Source organism: Nerophis lumbriciformis, linkage group LG04 (assembly GCF_033978685.3).
Source record: "Nerophis lumbriciformis linkage group LG04, RoL_Nlum_v2.1, whole genome shotgun sequence".
Classification (NCBI taxonomy): Eukaryota; Metazoa; Chordata; class Actinopteri; order Syngnathiformes; family Syngnathidae; genus Nerophis; species Nerophis lumbriciformis.
Genome location: NC_084551.2, coordinates 62,672,501 through 62,689,252, shown reverse-complemented (window position 1 = coordinate 62,689,252; position 16,752 = coordinate 62,672,501). Strand labels below are relative to the sequence as shown.

The window sequence follows — 16,752 nt, the reverse complement described above, 5'->3', positions numbered from 1 at the left end:
AGAAACGGTCGCGTTTTAATAATGCTTTAAAAGATATTTTCTTTTTATTGAAGCAGCAGTAATATTTATGGTCCAGCTTTTGTCGCAGCTAAAGAAAATGATATATAGGATAGAAGATGGTCTGGCTGGACACACTGAGATCCCTTTTAAGCCGGGTTTGATTTCCGCTGGGAAGGCAGGGTTGATATTGATGCCCAGCAGATAGGCAGTATTTACTACATGTGTGACAGGGATTTTCATACCTGCCAACTTTTGAAATCAGAAAAACCTAGTAGCCAGGGTCCAGGGGCCGCAGGCCCCGGTAGGTCCAGGACAAAGTCCCGGTGGGGGGTTCAGGCTTCGCCCCCCCGACGCAAAATGATTATTAGCATTCAGACAGGTTAAAATGTTGCTAAAACCATCACTTTTCTATCAGTCACAGTGACTTTTCAAAACAAAAATATTACAGCAAAAATCATATGGGTTGATTGACATGTTTATTCTGTAAGCTAACTTCAATAGTTTGAAATTATTTTGACAGTCAATGCCAGTTATCCTGTCAACCTTTCACAAGACTTCAATTTGTTAATTGAAAGTATAAACAGTATAAACACTTTTTACAGTAAACAAATGGTAAAACAGTACTAAACAATTCCAATTAAAAAAAAATTGGTGTCATTATTAACTTTCTGTCCAAGCTTGTATAATCTACTGCCTTGTTCAATTGTATAAAATATTCTGTGCCTAAAATTCACATTTCTATCACAATTATCATACTGTAAACATGGTAAGCTAACTTCATTAAAATTAATAATCCTGTCAATAGCATGGAATTACAATTCAAATGTAGTTTTTTTGTAAGCCTTTCAAAAGAATTCAAAATATGAAAAATTAATGAAAATTAATTTAAGCCATCAGACACTTGAAAAGTGGCACATCACATCTCTAATGTAATCATTTTAACTTTTCAACAGAAATAGCACTGCAAAAATATTAAGGACATACTTCTGTATTTTGGTAGTTATGCTGTCAACATTTAACAAGATTTCTTCAACTTGGACTTGAAAGCATAAATAGTATAAACACTTTTAACAGTATAACAGTACTAAACAATTCCAATAGATAACATTGGTGTCATTACCTTTTTGTGGCTAAAATCCGAAAAACGTTGAAAGTTTTCCACTTGTATCGCTAGCAACGGCATTAGACTTGTGTTCTTTTGTCCCAACGTGGTCTTTTACATCGCTAATTCCTCCGTGTCCGATCGAAAAATCTTGTCTGCACAAGGTGCAATTCGCGTAGTTTTCACCCTTTTTGGAACGGATAATTATTCCCGGATAGGCTTTTGAATATTCTTCACGGAATGACCGCAGTTTTTTTTTCGGTTTAAGACTCGTTTGCGATTTTTCTCCGGCTGATTCCATGATCGTTCGCTCGTTTGGAAACAATGGCAACAGGTGCCTCGTGCTTGGCAGCGGTGCTATAAATAGCCTCGCGCATTTAAAAAAAAATATTTTTTTTAATTCATGAAAAACCGTATTTTTTATCACTGCAACCGTAACCCGGAATAGGTTGATGAAAACCGTACTAATTACGGGAAAACCGGAGTAGTTGGCAGGTATGGATTTTGTTCCTCGTGGTTCCTTTTTTTTAAATCTGTCATCTGAGGATGAAGCTGGCAGAAACAGGCAATGACTTCTGGACACAAAAGAAAGTCCTTTTTGTCCTGGGCTCTATGACACTGGCATTGCTGGACTCAATGAAATTGTGTGACTTGAAGGAAGGAAAAAAAAAAGGCCAAACTCACTTCATGGACGGCAGGTGTCTCAGCACCACGTCTACAGCATGCACAGGGTTGGTGCTGATGGGCTTGTCTAGTTCCAGGGGCTCGGACACGCTGCGGCCGGTCAGCACCTCGTGGAGCATGTGCCAGCTGACCAGGGACACAAACTTGATGGAAACTTTGAAGGGTCGGTCTTTGCCCCCCTCACCTGGCAGAGTGACATCCAGGTCCACCTGAGGGGGACGGCAAAAAGGAATCAGAGGCCGGGCAGCATCGAGGAATAAATTAGCATGTGAGTGTAGTTCCAAAAAGTAGTGTCTTTACATCAGATTTCTGAAAACATAACATAACTTGCCATAACTGTTGGTAATCAGCATCCTCTACAGTGGACATGTGTTTTTGGCTATTTCAGTAAAAATATATCATCTCATGCAAAACACAAATGTTCACTACAGAGGACACTGCTTGTCAGGAGGATATAAAGGATCTGTGGCTAAAGTTTCTGCAGTATTTTTTATTTTTTGTTTAAAGCAGAGCATTCCTGTCATATGGACAATCTTTGATTTGATTAATTAAATCAAAGATTACTAGGGGTGTAACGGTACGTGTATTTGTATTGAACCGTTTTGGTACGGGGGTTCCGGTTCGGTTCGGAGGTGTACCGAACGAGTTTCCACACGGACATATTAAGTAGCGTAACGCACGTGGTGTAAACAATGCACACCGAGGCACAGCACACGGCATGCTAGCAGCTAACGGGCTAGGATAGACTGACCATACGTCCTCTTTTCCCCGGACATGTCCTCTTTTGCGGAGCTGTCAGGGCGGAGTTTCTTAAATGCCTCAAATGTCCGACATTTTGAGTTAGGGTTGTGTGTATTTTCAATGTACGTTCAGGGTTAAGAAGGGGTTAAAAACAAAACAAATTGGTGAGGGAGGGGCAGAGACAGAGACAGAGAGAGAGAGAGAGTTATGATAAACGCGCATGCGTCGCCAGGCTCTGCTTTTTATCCATAGATTTATCACATTTAATTTTTTATTATCTATAGCAGGGGTGTCAAAAGTGTGCCCCGGAGGCCATTTGCGGCCCACAGCTAATGTTTTAAAGGCCCACGGCACATTCTAAAAATACTATTAAAATAAACAAAAACATAACAAAAGCGAAATAAAAAGGCTTAAAGGTTAAATGTCATTTAGAAAAAGTTGCAATGTTGACTAATAAAACAAAGCTGTTTTTTTTTCTTTCAAACTGTCATTGCTCAAAACATAATATTGAATCAAAATCAATGTTATTATGAATTATTGACCTATCCAAGGTTCCCATTACTTCACATGAAATATTCTACTAAGAAATATTTTTGGTGGAAGATTTTGCAAATTTGGTAAATAAATAACCAAAAAATGTATATTTTGTTGTTTTCTTACTGTACCGAAAATGAACCGAACCGTGACCTCTAAACCGAGGTACGTACCGAACCGAAATTGTTGTGTACCGTTACACCCCTAAAGATTACATTTTATTATTCTTAAGGCCCAAGCTGTTTGTTTACTTGCTTTTTTATTTCTCTTTGCTATTCGAGCTTATTGGACCCTAATTAGGGCAGCACGGTGGAAGAAGGGTTAGTGCGTCTGCCTCACAATACGAAGGTCCTGAGTAGTCGTGAGGTTCAATCCCGGCCTCGGGATCTTTCTGTGTGGAGTTTGCATGTCCTCCCCGTGACTGCGTGGGTTCCCTCCGGGTACTCCGGCTTCCTCCCACCTCCAAAGACATGCACCTGGGCATAGGTTGATTGGCAACACTAAATTGGCCCTAGTGTGTGGATGTGAGTGTGAATGTTGTCTGTCTATCTGTGTTGGCCCTGTGATGAGGTGGTGACTTGTCCAGGGTGTCCCGATTGCAGCTGAGATAGGCTCCAGCGCCCCCCGCGACCCCGAAGGGAATAAGCGGTAGACAATGGATGGATGGATGGATGGACCCTAATTACAATAAAAACTAAGAATCATCTTTTGATATGATGTACTTAGTCTATAAGTACACAAAAGTGTACTTCATGTTTAGTGAAATGCTAATTCTTATTTTTACACTTTTTTTTTTCCAAATTCCATTGTATGTTATATGTTATACTCTTCTGACACCACCAGATGGCAGTATAAGTGTCCACATAAGCAGCCATAAGATCACAATTCAGCAGTGAAGTGAGGTCACTAGAGGCAGGTGAGGCGGGGCCTCACCTGCCATCATGGAAAGAAAAAAATGTAAAAAGAAAAAAAAAATATTAAATTGTTATATGTATCCAGTGATTATACTATAAAGTTATTTTCCATTTAACTTCACCAGTTTTAGATTATTTTTATTCAAAATCGCTGAATTTTCACATTTGCCGTTCAAATACTGAGAAGAGACGGTGCGGTGAACAGCAGCCAGTCGAGGCGCGTCACTCAGTGCCTCAACATGGACGGACTCGGCTAACTGCTGGTCTGCTGTGCAGTGAGACTGTATTGCTATATGAATTATATTATACATTTCCATAGTTTAGTTAGCTGAGGTATATAATGTACAGTGTATTTTGTCAACAACTGTATGTGTGTAAAGTATTTCTTGTGCTGAGCGATCATAAAACTGCTGCGAAGACGCACTGGCTGAGGCACGCGTAACCACGCCTCCTGGTGCTTAAGACACATTCGCCGCAGACTGCACCCACCGACGGGAACGCCACACCAACTAAAGCCCACACCCAAACCCTCCACGTGCAAGACCGAATCCACCCAAAAAAAGTCACTTAAGAAGCCAAAAAGTGCAAAAACAACATTGCTCGCGCCGGAGGAGCCGTGAACGACTGCAAGGACACTACATTAGGTACACCTGCAGACTGCAGCACGGATTTCATATTTCATTCATTCACAACTCCTCCACACCGAACACCACTGTACCCGCACTTATAAGTAAAGGTCAGACCATAATAACGTTTTTTTTATTAAATGTGCTTTTTTGTGTGCTACGCAGTTTGTATGTGTAAAGTTAAAGTTAAGTTAAAGCAGGGGCGTCACTAGCTTTTAAGGACAGGGGGGGCTTTGCCCCCAGGAGATGCACAGGATGCAAACGAATGTTACGCACGAGCACAAAACTTCACAAACGGCTAACAAAGACTTAGTAATTATTCATTGTTATTATTATTATTTAAAAAAAATGCACGGGACGAAATGAAATGCTCCCCGGGACGATGGCTTTTAACCATATATTTTCTTTTTCTTTTTATGTATTTATTCATTTTACATTTTATATTAAATGTCTTGGTTTTTCCTCCCTCTGAAAATCCTATTAAATGTTTAACAAGCCATCCTATAATAATAAAACAGCTATTAATGTAACAATACAATAAAACAAATATATTTAATGATGTTTTTTTTCATTATTTTAACAATAGGCTTATGTATATTACTTTACATAGATTCTACAAGAAACTCAAAACTTAAAAAATAAATGATTTACAATTGCACACACAAGGTTTTGTGCAGCTTCACTCATTGTAAAGGAAGATAATGTGCTTCGTACACCTGCAGGACCGCAAGCAAGGTCGCAGAGAAAATGCGGGCTGGAATTTGAGTGATGTGGGCATTTTCTATATGAACAAGTGGAATGGATTGGATACCGATGCATGAAAGGGGCTCTCTACCTTACGCTACGAAGTGGGGGGAAACTGAGTGAATAATAACAGGTTATATGATTATTTATTTAAACTCATATTTGGGCCACTTTATAATGAATATGTCGGCATTTATTTGTAAAAAAACACCAAAAAAACACCAAATTATTTAGGGGGGCTTAAGAATATTTTAGGGGGGCTTGAGCCCCCCTAAAATAGGCCTAACAACGCCAATGAGTTAAAGTATCAATGATTGTCACACACACTAGGTGTGGTGAAATATGTCCTCTGCATTTGACCCATCCCCTTGATCACCCCCTGGGATGTGAGGGGAGCAGTGGGCAGCAGCGGCGCCGCGCCCGGGAATAATTGTTGGTGATTTAACCCCCAATTCCAACCCTTGATGCTGAGTGCCAAGCAGGGAAGAATGCTGGTATGAGCTTTTAAACATAACCCGTTAACTGCTGCCAATCAAATGGTGAATAAGATACTCTTTTCTGACTGTGATGAAGTCAGTGCCTCACCAGTCATGAACCTCACCGCACGTCACTGCAATTCAGTAGTGTACACAATTTTGGAAATAAGAGCTAAAAGGTGCTGTCCACGCATGTGGCCACTAAGCCTTTAGAGGTTTTAAGGATCTTTGATTTGCGTTACTGCAGCATGACCTTAAAAACAACAAGCGCTGGTCATTAGGGGTGTACCGATACAACTTTTTCACTTCCGATACCAATATTGGAGCCTTGAGTATTGTCCTATACGGATATTGATCCTATATGGTATCAGCAGGAATAAATATATACTTGTGTTAGTTTGTAGTGTGCAATGTTGAGATAAACTTGATCAAGTTACATTACTCAGGGAACAATGGCTGGGAGGGATGTATATTGTTAGGATTTTATCGACACCGAAACCAATATTGATATTCCTAATAGATACCGGCATTCATCGGTACTATATGTATTTGGTGTAAATAAAGATGTGAAAAAATTCATTTTTTGATGACCGTTTTTAGTAGCACAAGAGGTTGTACACCACCAACATGATGTAACATCTCACAGCTGGGAAGTCTTCCTTTAACACCTGCTTTTTAAGTCTTAAACGGGTACAGTGCAAGGTAGTTCTTATGTCTTCATCTTGTAAAGGCCACGCAGATCCATCACTGTGTTTTTATTCATTACACTCAAATGGAAATATTTATGTATGGCATAAATATGCAGACCTTTTAAATGCCACATTTTACACCTGATATATGATTACATGATATATCATATCAAATATATAATATGAATCAATACTGAGTAGTGTGTACTATATAAATACAATGACTCAGTGAGCAAGTGTAACGCTCGATGGTCCAGTTTGTAGAGTCAGGAGACAGAACGAACAAACGCATTTAAGCAAAGTGTGTTTTGAGGCCACGCAAACGCGGCGTGATGTCAGTTGGCAACTAGAGACCTGTCAGCGGATGCTATCTTGCTTCAGAGGACCATTTATAAATTGAATGATTATGTTACTTCAATTCAGGGCTGGGCGATATGGCCTTTTATTAAAATGTGGATATGTTTAGTCCATGTCACGATACACCATATATACGTGGATATGTTTAGTCCATGTCACCATACACCATATATATGTGGATATGTTTAGTCCATGTCACGATACACCATATATATGTGGATATGTTTAGTCCATGTCACGATACACCATATATATGTGGATATGTTTAGTCCATGTCACCATACACCATATATATGTGGATATGTTTAGTCTATGTCACGATACACCATATATATGTGGATAGGTTTAGTCCATGTCACCATACACCATATATATGTGGATATGTTTAGTCCATGTCACCATACACCATATATATGTGGATATGTTTAGTCCATGTCACCATACACCATATATATGTGGATATGTTTAGTCCATGTCACCATACACCATATATATGTGGATATGTTTAGTCCATGTCACCATACACCATATATATGTGGATATGTTTAGTCCATGTCACCATACACCATATATATGTGGATATGTTTAGTCCATGTCACGATACACCATATACAGGTAAAAGCCAGTAAATTAGAATATTTTGAAAAACTTGATTTATTTCAGTAATTGCATTCAAAAGGTGTAACTTGTACATTATATTTATTCATTGCACACAGACTGATGCATTCAAATGTTTATTTCATTTAATTTGGATGATTTGAAGTGGCAACAAATGAAAATCCAAAATTCCGTGTGTCACAAAATTAGAATATTACTTAAGGCTAATACAAAAAAGGGATTTTTAGAAATGTTGGCCAACTGAAAAGTATGAAAATGAAAAATATGAGCATGTACAATACTCAATACTTGGTTGGAGCTCCTTTTGCCTCAATTACTGCGTTAATGCGGCGTGGCATGGAGTCGATGAGTTTCTGGCACTGCTCAGGTGTTATGAGAGCCCAGGTTGCTCTGATAGTGGCCTTCAACTCTTCTGCGTTTTGGGGTCTGGCATTCTGCATCTTCCTTTTCACAATACCCCACAGATTTTCTATGGGGCTAAGGTCAGGGGAGTTGGCGGGCCAATTTAGAACAGAAATACCATGGTCCGTAAACCAGGCACGGGTAGATTTTGCGCTGTGTGCAGGCGCCAAGTCCTGTTGGAACTTGAAATCTCCATCTCCATAGAGCAGGTCAGCAGCAGGAAGCATGAAGTGCTCTAAAACTTGCTGGTAGACGGCTGCGTTGACCCTGGATCTCAGGAAACAGAGTGGACCGACACCAGCAGATGACATGGCACCCCAAACCATCACTGATGGTGGAAACTTTACACTAGACTTCAGGCAACGTGGATCCTGTGCCTCTCCTGTCTTCCTCCAGACTCTGGGACCTCGATTTCCAAAGGAAATGCAAAATTTGCTTTCGTCAGAAAACATGACTTTGGACCACTCAGCAGCAGTCCAGCTCTTTTTTTCCTTAGCCCAGGTGAGGCGCTTTTCGCGCTGTTTCTTGGTCAACAGTGGCTTGACACGAGGTATGCGGCAGTTGAAACCCATGTCTTTCAAGCGTCTTTTGGTGGTGGATCTTGAAGCACTGACTCCAGCAGCTGTCCACTCCTTCTGAATCTCCCCCACATTTTTGAATGGGTTTTTTTTCACAATCTTGACCAGGGCGCGGTGATCCCTATCGCTTGTACACTTTTTCTGACCACAGTTTTTCCTTCCCTTTGCCTCTCCATTAATGTGTTTGGACACAGAGCTCTGAGAACAGCCAGCCTCTTCAGCAATAACCTTTTGTGTCTTTCCCTCCTTGTGCAATGTGTCGATGGTTGCCTTTTGGACAGCTGTCAAATCTGAAGTCTTCCCCATGTTTGTGTAGGCTTCAGAACTGGACTGAGAGACCATTTAAAGCCCTTTGCAGGTGTTTTGAGTTAATCAGCTGATTAGTTTGTGGCACCAGGTGTCTTCAAAATTTAACCCTTACACAATATTCTAATTTTGTGACACACGGAATTTTGGATTTTCATTTGTTGCCACTTCAAATCATCAACATTAAATGAAATAAACATTTGAATGCATCAGTCTGTGTGCAATGAATAAATATAATGTACAAGTTACACCTTTTGAATGCAATTACTGAAATAAATCAAGTTTTTCAAAATATTCTAATTTACTGGCTTTTACCTGTATATGTGGATAGGTTTAGTCCATGTCACCATACACCATATATATGTGTATCTATGTGTCTACATTAAAACATTCTTCTTCATACTACATTAATATATGCTACTTTTAAACTTTCATGCAGAGGGAAAGTGCAAGATTGTCAGAGACAATTCTCTCTCTCTCTCTCTCTCTCTCTCTCTCTAAGTCAGACCTACACTGTTCCAATATCCATTTCTCTGTTCTCAATTGTTGATGACTGATGATAACAACCAAACCTAGGTGCGCTTGTTTTATGTATATGAACACTGGATCGCTGAATCACGGTAGCGACAGTAGTGAGTAAAGCGCGTTCACTTTAAGCTGGGACTTTTGAGGAGTAAATATTATTGTGTTATAAACTTTTGTCTGGTGTTGCTTCCTTATTTGTGAATAATACACGCTGATTTTCGATGCATCGCCATGGCAACTGAAGTGAATGTGACTGTGTGCCATAATTACTACGGTCAACCGGATAAAACAAAATACAGATCGCCATATCATCTGTCCAGAATCTTAACGGTCCAGAATGGTATACATCCCTAAAAAGGTAGGTATGAAAAACACTGACCTATTCCTTGTTAACTGTCTGCAAAGGGACTTCTACTGTCTTTAAATTGAAGTGGAGTGGTAATTGTTTGGCCAAAATATTCAAGTTAAGCTCATGATGCAGTAATTTCAAAAGGCACGGACACGTTTGTTACTGGATATAAGACGCTTCTGCCTTGGAGACGTTATATCTGTAAGTAATATGCAACAATAATCATTTGATACATGTTCGTATTGACAAATGAATATTGTTCAATTAAAGACACTTATGTGGCACGTCTGGCTTGTGTGCTAGGAAGCCGTGTAGCTGCTCGCTCGCTCCCATCATGTTTACCTTTTGTAAATGATTTGACTAAAATACAAGTAATGACCAACCTTGTGTGCTTATGGGAGGACATTTAGATGTTAACTGGCTGTATTTGCACAAGTAAATGCGCTGTATTAAGGAGTTTATTTAGGACATTTTACATGCAAGCCGATATAATCCCCTACTTGTTTTTCCTGATATCAATATCGGATCGGGACAGCACTACTTATCATCCATCCGTTCTTTTTCTACCGCTTGTCCCTCTCTGGGCCGCGGACGGCCTGGAGCCCATCCCATGTAAAGGATTTTTGACAAGCATAAACATCCTTCTGTTTAAATGTATGACTATTTGATTAAATAAACTAGAGAACATGGTAAAACACATTTAGACTATACTCAGTGTAGATGTAGATGTAGTAGGGGTGTAACGGTACACAAAAATTTTGGTTTGGTACGTACCTCGGTTGAGAGGTCACGGTTCGGTTAATTTTCGGTACAGTAAGAAAACAACAAAATATACATTTTTGGGTTATTTATTTACCAAATTTGCACAATCTTCCACCAAAAATATTTTTCTTAGTGGAATATTTGATGTGAAGTAATGGGAACCTTGGATAGGTCAATAATTCATAATAACATTGATTTTGATTCAATATTATGTTTTGAGCAATGACAGTTTGAAAGAAAAAAAACAGCTTTGTTTTATTAGTCAACATTGCAAATTTTCTAAATTACATTTAACCTTTAAGCTTTATTATCTCACTTTTGTTATGTTTTTGTTTATTTTAATAGTATTTTTAGAATGTGCCGTGGGCCTTTAAAACATTAGCTGTGGGCCGCAAATGGCCTCCGAGGCACACTTTTGACACCCCTGCTATAGATAATAAAAAATTTAATGTGATAAATCTATGGATAAAAAGCAGAGCCTGGCGACGCATGCGCGTTTATCATAACTCTCTCTCTCTCTCTGTCTCTGCCCCTCCCTCACCAATGCTGCTGTTTGTTTTGTTTTTAACCCCTTCTTAACCCTGAACGTACATTGAAAATACACGCGACCCTAACTCAAAATGCCGGACATTTGAGGCATTTAAGAAACTCCGCCCGGACAGCTCCGCAAAAGAGGACATGTCCGGTGAAAAGAGGACGTATGGTCAGTCTATCCTAGCCCGTTAGCTGCTAGCATGCCGTGTGTTGTGCCTCGGTGTGCATTGTTTACACAACGTGCGTTACGCTACTTAATATGTCCGTGTGGAAACTCGTTCGGTACACCTCCGAACCAAACCCCCGTACCGAAACGGTTCAATACAAATACACGTACCGTTACTCCCCTAAGATATAGTACTCCATCTTACCCCTGTAGGTGCCACAGGCAGAGGGTTGGCTGTGTACAGACTCCTCTTGCCATCGTAGACCGGCCTGCGATCCCCAAAGATGGTCACCTTAAAGTGCTGCACCATGGAGTCCACCACCTCCCTGTAACAGACAACCAAGCGCATTAAAATCAGCCAATAAAACAAAACACGGATAGTTTCTGGGAGTTGCACGCTACCTGTTAACTCGTCGAGGGCATTTGTCAGGCTTGATGTCCACCTCGTAAAGGTAGACATCCATCTTGGGGATCTCCACCTGGAAGCAATTGGCCAGCAGCTTGATGGGCTTGCCCATGGTGCCATAGCCAGGCCGCCGAGGCATGGCGAACAGGGACTGGGCCCCAACGGCTCCTGGAGAGAGGGGAACAGAAGGTAAGCTGTAATCAAAATATATGGGAAGCATCAAAAGGTTACAGTGCATGCTAATATTTAGGAAGTCCCTCATCAAAACTGACAGGCACATTGTGATACATTTGTATGTAGTGCTAAAGTTATTGGAGTTTAGGATTTCAATGCAGACTAAGTTACCAATTTAAGGCTAAGAAAGTTTTTGCAGTCTATTTGCTGCTTTGAGCCTGAACCAATTAAAAGTCAGTGTTCAAAAACAAGGAAAATAAATACAAAAATGAGGGGTATTTTATTTGAACTAAGCAAAATTATCTGCCAATAGAACAAAAAAATTTGGCTTGTCAAGACTTTCCAAAACAAGTCAAATTAGCTAACATCAATGAACCCAAAAATAGATTAAAATAAGTATATCCTCACTAATAACAAGTGAACTTTTCTTGGTAGAAAAAAAAGAGAACTTTTTGCTCAATATGTTGAAAAATATTCTTAAATGAAGTAAATGCTAGTGCCATTATCTTGACATACTGATATGCGCTCGGCATTACATTTCTTGAAACCAGCAAACTTCTACTAAAAATTAGTTCTTAATGGAAAGGCAACAAGGCAAGTGCTTGTTACTCTCGGGGTCTCCTAGCTGCTCAGGCAAATCATATGGTCTGAAAATGCTTTTTTCCATGGATAACATGACATCATCATGCCAAGTGCGTGCTCTTTCAGTCAATTAGTGCACAAGGAAAATTTGTGAAAAAAATAAAAATAATTATATATATATATATATATATATATATATATATATATATATATATATATATATATATATATATATTAGAGATGCGCGGATAGGCAATTATTTCATCCGCAACCGCATCAGAAAGTCGTCAACCATCCGCAATCCACCCGATGTAACATTTGATCAGAACCGCATCCGCCCGCATCCACCCGTTGTTATATATCTAATATAGACGATGCAAGGCATTAGTGAGGTTATAAAGCTTTTGCCTGTTAAAGAAAGGAGACCGATCCAATGCAGCACAGACATTCGCGTGCCACGCTGTCACGGCCCAGACGCACACCAGTGCGCAATCATATGGGAGCCGCGCTGAGCGCACCTCCAAGCGCGTCTCGCTGCAGGCGACGGCCGGGTATATGGGCCCGACGCTCCAGCGCCATCCATTTTCAGGGCTAGTTGATTCGGCAGGTGGGTTGTTACACACTCCTTAGCGGGTTCCAACTTCCATGGCCACCGTCCTAGCTGCTGTCTATATCAACCAGGGTGAGCCCCACCCCTTTCGTGAGCGCACTGCGCGCGAAGTTACCCCTGTTACGCGCCCCCGGCAACAGGGGTGGCGGGCAGGTAAGCTGCGCGGGCGGAGCTCGCGGAGTGACCCCTGTTACGAGCCCCCGGCCACGGGGGTGGCGAGCAGGTAAGCTGCTTACCTGCTGCGCGTGACGCCGGCCGCGGCGAAGGCGGACGAGGCGGGGTGTCGGTGCGGTGGGTGCGGTGGTGACCCTGGACGTGCGTCGGGCCCTTCTCGCGGATCGCCTCAGCGACGGCTCCCGGTGGGGCCCTCTCGGGGGAAGGGGCCTCGGTCCCGGACCCCGGCGAGGCGTCCCTTCTCCGCTCCGTAAAAGTGTCCATCTCTTTTTTTTTTTTTCTTCTGTTGTGGCATATGCAGCAGGTGCCTGCTCGTTTTTCGTATGTGGGTAACAACATTTAACTATGTATATATATTTCCGAATTGGTTTAACTGCCACCTGCCTGAATCTATTTAAAATCTAATTTTTTGTTAACCACCCGACCCGACCCGCGGATAAAATCTAATTTTTTTAAATTTCATCCGCCCGATCCGCGGATAATCCGCGGACTCCGCGGTTGTGCCCGCAAACCGCGCATCTCTAATATATATATATATATATATATATATATATATTTTATTTTTTTTTATTTTTTTATTTTTTTTATTTTTTTACAGCCCAGCCCCCGGACAATTTTTTTTTGTTGTCATTTTGAAGAATTTATCCGAATGTGCATGAACTATTTCTGTTCAAAATTGTTTGAAATGTTAAATGTTTAAATATTAACTGTCAGTTTACTGTACTGTGCCAACTGTACTACTATGAGAGAACATATTTTCTATTGTTTCATTGAAAATAAAACAGCAAAGTCCATTTGGCTGTCATCTGTTTTAATTATGAGACACAATTGTGTCAAAGTCATGATTTTTTTTCCATGCTTGAAATAAGAAATTATTACTTTAAAAAAAGTAGTTTTATACTTGTGAGTGTTGATGACACAGCTTTGCAACACTTGATATTCTAGTTTCAAGCATGTTTTACTCAATATAGGTCATCAAATCTCAGCAACAAGCTGTAATATCTTACTGAGATCATTTAGGACCAAAACACTTAAAACAAGTAAAAGAATCTAACATAAAATCTGCTTAGTGAGAATAATTATCTTATAAGACAGAAAATAAGCAAATACCACCCTTATTGGAGATATTTAATTTTACTTATATTTCAGTTTTTGCAGTGCAGTAGTTTACAATATTTAACTTTTAGACAATTTGAACATTTTGAAGAAATAATGAGTTGTATTTATTAGCTGTTGATAATCAACATTATTAAGATATACATTCTTGACATATTTCTCTGTGTGTAGTGAAGCTACAGCATGTGCCCTCAAGAGGCGGCCAATGGGCAACACCCAGTTTCATTTGTCCCAGCAAAGCACCCAAATAGGGAAGGAACGATAAACGGTAATAACGATGACCGCGGTGAAACTCCCGACGGTCGCTCTTACCGTCTTGAATTAAAATGATCGAAAAACCGAGATGGAAAACTGCACTTTGATAAACTCGCGGACCGACTGGCGCCAGCTTGCTAGCTTGAATGCTAACATGAAAACAAGATACATTACCGTCTTTCCCCATTAAGAAACAACATACCTCCATCTAAACTTTTAAAAAACACATTGTTGTGTAAGCTATTCAATTGTGCACATTAAACATACAAGTTGTGCTCTCTCAATGTCAACCAATCTTTCTTTAGAGGAAAAGAGACGCAGGTGTTTTTACGGTGCGTTCAAGGACCGCTGAACAGAGTAAGACAACGCCCGCCAGACATCCATCCATCCATCCATCTTCTTCCGCTTATCCGAGGTCGGGTCGCGGGGGCAGCAGCCTAAGCAGGGAAGCCCAGACTTCCCTCTCCCCAGCCACTTCGTCCAGCTCTTCCTGTGGGACCCCGAGGCGTTCCCAGGCCAGCCGGGAGACATAGTCTTCCCAACGTGTCCTGGGTCTTCCCCGCGGCCTCCTACCGGTCGGACGTGCCCTAAACACCTCCCTAGGGAGGCGTTCGGGTGGCATCCTGACCAGATGCCCGAACCACCTCATCTGGCTCCTCTCGATGTGGAGGAGCAGCGGCTTTACTTTGAGCTCCCCCCGGATGGCAGAGCTTCTCACCCTATCTCTAAGGGAGAGCCCCGCCACCCGGCGGAGGAAACTCATTTCAGCCGCTTGTACCCGTGATCTTGTCCTTTCGGTCATAACCCAAAGCTCATGACCATAGGTGAGGATGGGAACGTAGATCGACCGGTAAATTGAGAGCTTTGCCTTCCGGCTCAGCTCCTTCTTCACCACAACGGATCGATACAGCGTCCGCATTACTGAAGACGCCGCACCGATCCGCCTGTCGATCTCACCATCCACTCTTCCCTCACTCGTGAACAAGACTCCGAGGTACTTGAACTCCTCCACTTGGGGCAAGATCTCCTCCCCAACCCGGAGATGGCACTCCACCCTTTTCCGGGCGAGAACCATGGACTCGGACTTGGAGGTGCTGATTCTCATCCCAGTCGCTTCACACTCGGCTGCGAACCGATCCAGCGAGAGCTGAAGATCCTGGCCAGATGAAGCCATCAGGACCACATCATCTGCAAAAAGCAGAGACCTAATCCTGCAGCCACCAAACCAGATCCCCTCAACGCCTTGACTGCGCCTAGAAATTCTGTCCATAAAAGTTATGAACAGAATGGGTGACAAAGGGCAGCCTTGGCGGAGTCCAACCCTCACTGGAAACGTGTCCGACTTACTACCGGCAATGCGGACCAAGCTCTGGCACTGAGCATACAGGGAGCGGACTGCCACAATCAGACAGTCCGATACCCCATACTCCCTGAGCACTCCCCACAGGACTTCCCGAGGGACACGGTCGAATGCCTTCTCCAAGTCCACAAAACACATGTAGACTGGTTGGGCAAACTCCCATGCACCCTCAAGGACCCTGCCGAGAGTATAGAGCTGGTCCACAGTTCGACGACCAGGACGAAAACCACACTGTTCCTCCTGAATCCGAGGTTCGACTATCCGGCGTAGCCTCCTCTCCAGTACACCTGAATAGACCTTACCGGGAAGGCTGAGGAGTGTGATCCCACGATAGTTAGAACACACCCTCCGGTTCCCCTTCTTAAAGAGAGGAACCACCACTCCGGTCTGCCAATCCAGTGGTACCGCCCCCGATGTCCACGCGATGCTGCAGAGTCTTGTCAACCAAGACAGCCCCACAGCATCCAGAGCCTTAAGGAACTCCGGGAGGATCTCATCCACCCCCGGGGCCTTGCCACCGAGGAGCTTTTTAACTACCTCAGCAACCTCAGCCCCAGAAATAGGAGAGCCCAATTGTGCACATTAAACATACAAACTGTGCTCTCTCAATGTCAACCAATCTTTCTTTAGAGGTAAAGAGACGCAGGTGTTTTTACGGTGCGTTCAAGGACCGCTGAACAGAGTAAGACAACGCCCGCCAGACATAATATATTTTATTTGTTACACACTTTTCATTTAAATACATCTTAAAGTGCAACAATACAAGAAAAAGTTTCATTTTGAACTGAAGGCCTGAAATGAATTTACTCTTCAAAGACATTCAGGCTCAGTCATGTGCCGGCTTTATTTTGCTTGTGCGAACAAAAGTCAGACAAACTGAGAATTGTCATTTTAAGCTGACCTTTGGAAAAAAGGACACTTGCGAAAGGTCTGCAAGTATGATGTTAAACAAAGGACAGAAGTGAATA

The 16,752-nt window shown here is 41.9% G+C and overlaps 1 protein-coding gene across 4 annotated transcripts in view; it reads right to left on the bottom strand.

Moving 5' to 3' along the window:
* LOC133605426 (protein argonaute-3) overlaps positions 1-16,752 on the bottom strand; it is a 96,760-nt gene that overhangs the window by 48,601 nt on the left and 31,407 nt on the right. For all 4 annotated transcript variants that reach the window (XM_072913100.1, XM_072913101.1, XM_072913102.1 and 1 more), the window contains exons 2-4: positions 11,510-11,681; positions 11,313-11,433; positions 1,787-1,995 (exon numbers count right to left, since the gene is read on the bottom strand). In XM_072913100.1, coding sequence (XP_072769201.1) covers positions 1,787-1,995; positions 11,313-11,433; positions 11,510-11,681 — 502 coding nt within the window. The remainder of the gene's footprint in view (positions 1-1,786; positions 1,996-11,312; positions 11,434-11,509; positions 11,682-16,752) is intronic.